The sequence below is a fragment of the Rhincodon typus genome, chromosome 8, assembly GCF_021869965.1.
Source record: "Rhincodon typus isolate 14 chromosome 8, sRhiTyp1.1, whole genome shotgun sequence".
NCBI classification, from domain to species: Eukaryota; Metazoa; Chordata; class Chondrichthyes; order Orectolobiformes; family Rhincodontidae; genus Rhincodon; species Rhincodon typus.
This window is the reverse complement of record NC_063339.1, coordinates 79,853,058-79,858,238: the sequence shown is the minus strand read 5'-3', so window position 1 is coordinate 79,858,238 and position 5,181 is coordinate 79,853,058. Positions and strand designations below refer to the sequence as shown.

The 5,181-nt window shown below is 45.6% G+C and overlaps 1 protein-coding gene across 3 annotated transcripts in view; it reads left to right on the top strand.

Moving 5' to 3' along the window:
* The window catches only part of mideasb (mitotic deacetylase associated SANT domain protein b), a 69,862-nt gene that overhangs the window by 31,495 nt on the left and 33,186 nt on the right, over window positions 1-5,181 (top strand). For all 3 annotated transcript variants that reach the window (XM_020509714.2, XM_020509713.2, XM_048599628.1), the window contains exon 2: window positions 4,304-5,181. This exon is cut by the window's right edge and continues 1,042 nt beyond it. In XM_020509714.2, coding sequence (XP_020365303.2) covers window positions 4,583-5,181 — 599 coding nt within the window. In that variant the 5' untranslated portion in view covers window positions 4,304-4,582. The remainder of the gene's footprint in view (window positions 1-4,303) is intronic.

Below are 5,181 nucleotides of genomic sequence, written 5' to 3'. Positions count from 1 at the left end.
CCCCCCCCCCCACAAATCTCTGTGGATTTGGTTCAACTTAGGACAGCAAACACGGGTAATTAAAAATGTCAGGGACTCTAACCTTTTGCATCAAACGGTTATGGATTTATTACCTAATCCAGTCTGACATTCTGCTTCCAGGCCGAGGGAATGCTGCACTGTCAGAGACATCATCCTTTAGCTGAGCCATTAAACCAAGGCTCCACCTGCCTTTGAATTAGATGCAAGATTCTGAGATAGCAATTGAAAACAGTAGAAGAGTTTCCCCCTCCGGTGTCCAAACATCTATGGATGAAACAGGTTATCTAATCATTGCCTCATTGTTCTTTATGGGAGCTTGCTGCGCACGAATTAGCTCCAAATTAGTTCCTACATTGCAACGATTCAGGAGATTTTCAATGAATGTCTTGATGGTTGGGGTGTCCTGAGGATGTGAAAGCTGCTATGTAATTGCTTGTCTTCCCTCCTTTTCAACAAACTCAGTAGTGGTGAGCATTATAGGAGCCTCTTGTGGTGCTGTGGTAGTGTCCCTGCCCCTGAATTGGGAGGCCCGTGTTCAAGTCCCACCTGCTCCAGAGATGTGAAATAACATCTCTGAACAAGTTGGTTACAAATACAGGTTTGTGTAGTACATCTGTGTTTTTATTTTTACTCTCTAGCCAAGCTTTCAGGGGATTGATGGACAGAGTTTTGGAAGTTCATTTTTTATTCCCATGTGATGTAGGCATTGCAGGCAGCGACCCGTCCCTAATTGCCCTTGAGTTACTGGCTGAGCCATTTCAAAGGACAGTTAAGAGTCAATCAAGCACTTTGCTGTATTCAGCCAGACCCAGTGAAGGACATTGTTGAAATCCATACTGTGTCAGTAATAATAGTTAGAGTTACTGTTCGTGAGACTAGCTTTCAATCCTAGATTTGGTAATTGGATTTAGATTCCGCCTGCTTCCACCATTCAGATTTTGCCCCCTGGTGGGATTTGAACCCATGTCTGCAGAACATTTGATTGAGCTTCTGGATCACTAGTTCAGTGATGCGTGTCATACTACCATCTGCCTACAGTGGTGAGTTGGATTGATGAATGTATTTCTTCAGGAAACTGTGAACACAAAGCGTTTGATTCATATTATGTTGAATTTGTTGAGCTTTAACTCTCCCCAGTGATTGCTAAATAATTTTAAAGTATTTGCCGCTTCTTTGGCTTTCCACAATATTTCAAGTGTGGCTGACAAAGTGCGCTAGTGAGAAATTGCACGCTGTCTATAGAGTAGATCACTAGAAAAATGTAAAGTTCAGTTTTTATAAGTTGCCACAATAGTAGGTCACAGGAAGTCAAACTCTCAGTTGAGGAAGTTTTTTTTAAAAACTCTTAGCAAGACAGTCTGCTGGCAATTTGTGTGTACTTCTGGATGTGTCAAATCCAGGAAAAGTTTGGGAATAGTTAAATGTTATATTGGGGGAGTGGGGTAGGCTTTTTCTGGCAAATTAACTAAAATGAATCATGTGGCTTCTTATGGTAATACTCCTTTGTCAGGAATACTATTAACCACGGGTAGTTTCCTTGTTCTCCGAGGACTGCTCTATAAACGTCCTTTTTTCACAAGAGAATATTATGTTCAAAATGGATCAGAAGTTTGCACAAGGTGTATTAACTGTAAAACATGCTGTTTAAATGCTGGTCTACATACTGGCAATGATGGGACTGTGTTAATATACTGTTGAGTAGCTACAACCAGAGAAATCATAGGCCCGGTTCCTGGCCCTGAGCTGAGCACAGCTGTGACTGAGCCCTGATGTAACTAACTGCCGTGGCCCTGGCTATAGCTCAGCGGGTACCAGTCTTCTCCTAGAATCACAAAGTTTATGGGTTCATGTCCCACTCCAGGACTCGTCTTCAGTATAAAAATCCTGGCTCACTCCTGTGCAGAAAGGTGTTGCATTTTGGTAAGATAAACCAAGGAGGCACTTACACAGTTAATTGTAGGGCCCTGGGAAGTGTTGTTGAACAAAGAGACCTAGGGTTTCAGGTACACAGTTCCTTGAAAGTGGCGTCACATGTAGACAGGATGGTAAAGAAGGCATTTGGCATGCCTGCCTTTATCGGTGAGAGCATTGAGTACAGGAATTGGAATGTCATGTTATGGCTGTGCAGCACATTAAGGCCACATTTGGAGTACTGTGTACAATTCTGCTAAAAGGAGGATGTTATTAAAGTGGAAAGGGTGCAATAAAGATTTACAAGGATGTTACCAAGACTGGAGGGTTAGAGTTATGAGGAGAGGCTGGATAGACTGAGACCTTTTTTTCCATGGAGCATAGGAGGCTGAGGGTTTACCTTATAAGAGATTTGTAAAATTGTGAGGGGCATTAATAGGGTGAATAGCCAGGGTCTTTTCCCCAGGATAGGGCGGTCCAAAACTTGAGGGCATAAGTTTAAGGTGAGAGGGGAAAGATTTAAAAGGGAAACGAGGGCAACTTCTTTCACACACAAGGTGATGCGTATATGGATCAAGCTGCAAAAGGAAGTGGTAGAGGTGAGTACAGTTACAACATTTAAAAGACATTTGGACATGTACATGGATAAGGAAAGGTTTAGAGGGATAGCAGCAAATGGGAGTAGTTCAGTTTGCGAAACCTGGTTGGTGTGGACAAGTTGGGCTGAAGGGTCTGTTTCCGTGCTGTAACTCAGTAAAGGCTGAGCCATCTCTTAGTTCAAATGTTAAATTGAGGCCATATCTCCCATCTTTGGTGGATGTAAAAGATTCTGGTGTCCTGGCCAATATTCATCATTCAAGCACCAGAAACAGATTATCCAGTCATTCTCATATTTATTGGAGATTGCCGTGTGCAAACTGGCTGCTGTGTTTCTGACACTGCACCAGTGATGATGTTTCAGCAGTTCAGTTCCAAAGCCCAGCGGTGATGTTAATTCTGTCTGTCTCTCTCCACAGATGCTGCTCCCAAAGCCAGCTTCCTTCCCTGTTCCTGAATCAGACACTAGCATAGCCCTAATCACTGCCTGCACCTGTCCTTGTCCACACTGTCAAAGGAAGAAAGGTTTCTCTGGACATGTTCAGGCACTGAGAGCCAGTGAAGTCCCTTTTGCTGTTGTCACTGTTAGTATTATAAGAAATGGGGCAGCAATTTGTGCACAGGAAGCTCCTGAAGCAGCATTATGATAAATAGTCAGATAAACAATACGTTCTGAGTCACACTGCAGTAATAAGAACATCACAGTCTGCTTAGGGATTGTAATTTTTGCACAAATTTCTGTTTGTGGTTTCAGTTAAGTACTGCGGAGATGAAGCAGATCTTCACACACTGTAAATCAAGAGTTAGTGATCCGAGATTCAATTCTATGGCACACACCAGTGTTGTTGTAACTGCAGGTGCCATTAAATTGCAAGTAACATTCATCAACTGTCTAGAATTGCTTGGCTGACTAACCAAGTGGAGGGCGCAATGGAAGAGAATTCCCTGCCCTTGAGTCCCATGGAATTGTGCGTTGTTGTGTGAGGTGGGGGGGGGGGGGGGTAGAGTGGGGAAAGCCAAGCACAAATTCCGAGTCACAGTGATACTTTAGGTTTGCAGATTGTAGCTTCAAGTTACAGTTAGTCACTACACTGACTTCCTGATGCTATAGTTTTGTTTCTGTATTGCACACCGCAAACTCTTTATCTCCCGTGGCAGTGTGCATTAGCTTTAAAGTTCAGAGCTACTCTTTACGATATTACAACAGTGGAACATTCCAGGGTATGTGTAGTGACAGGCCAGAGCAATCATGCAAGCAGCACTAGCCTCTCAGAAATCTTCAACTGTGAGCTTGGCTGAACAAGTAAGCCAGGGAGGTTCTGGCAGCAATTGCTTTGAGTGGAATGTTTCCAGCAGGGCTCAGAGCTTCCAAGACTAACTGCACAGGTTGGCGGCAAGCAAATGTGCTGAGCTTGGAGGCATAAACCACGGGAGCGTTTTGCTTTTACGTCGTGACCACTTTGGAACAGCCAGCCAGGCAGGAATTGGGTGCTATGCAGTGGTCGTGGAAGGGGGTAATCTGAACTCTTGAAAGGTATAGCCACATACCCATTGCATCTTATGGTGTGGAAAAGGTTCTGCAAGATTGTGGCCCTGTGTGTTTATTGTGAAAGAAGTCGCTGATAGTTTTGTATTGTTGGTTGAACTATGAATTTGGGCAATCACCTTTCAATTTCTTTTGGTTACTTTTGCTTCTTTTCCTTTTTAAAGAGTGGAATGAAGCTCGCCATGATTTTTTCTTTTTGCTAATGTTTGACCTTGATTGTTCTTGCAGGTTGCTCCAGATCTCTGAAAGCAAGTACGGAAATTAGCTGCTTGGACGTTGGGCAGCAGCGAGGCTGGCTATGGCGGTGTGGTTGTTTTGACATATTGGCACAGAGCAAACGTCTGCGATTTATTCCTGGCACTTGGCCATTGTGTTTATAGTCCAGACCCCGTGAGGTGCTCACCAGAGTAGAGCTTAAGAGTGAAAAGTGGGAGAGGTTGGATTGGTGGTTGCGGGGTGGGGGGTGGATTGTGGAGCAGGGTTATTTGTCCAGATGCAACTGTGAAAATGAACGTGCAGGCACCGGGCAAAAGCTCAGCCAAGCGGAAAGGCAAGCAGATCTCGTTCTTCGGTGAGAATACTGGCACAGTTCAGTCGAGCCCGTCCCGTCAAAGGAAAAACGGGATGATCCACAGTGAAGCAGAGAGTGGCCCACTCAAATCGCAGCCCCCCGCGGTGCCCGAGACTTCAGCGAGGGGTGGGCAGTGCCAGTCTGTCGGCTCCGATTTGGGAATGAGCCAAGAGAGGGCTGCGGCAGCTGGCAGCACCATGCCCCCCAACTGGGCTGCCTCTGTTCTGATCGACCGCCTGCCCTCCAAGGGGAGCTTCAGCTGGCAGCCAGCTGGCTCCTGGACTCAAAGTGCTGCCCCGTTTTGTGCCAGTGTTGGAGCAGTGAGCATTATTGATTCTAATGCCACGGGCCCCTTCTCGCACGCTCTGGCAAAGCAAGGGGCCACAGCCCAGCTGCAGAAGCAGCAACACCAGCAGACGCAACATCCTCTTCAAGCCCAACAGCAACAACAGAACCAGCTGCAGCAGCGGCACCTGCAGAGCCAACAATCGAACCAGCTACAGCAGAAACAACATCAACTCCAACAGCAACACGC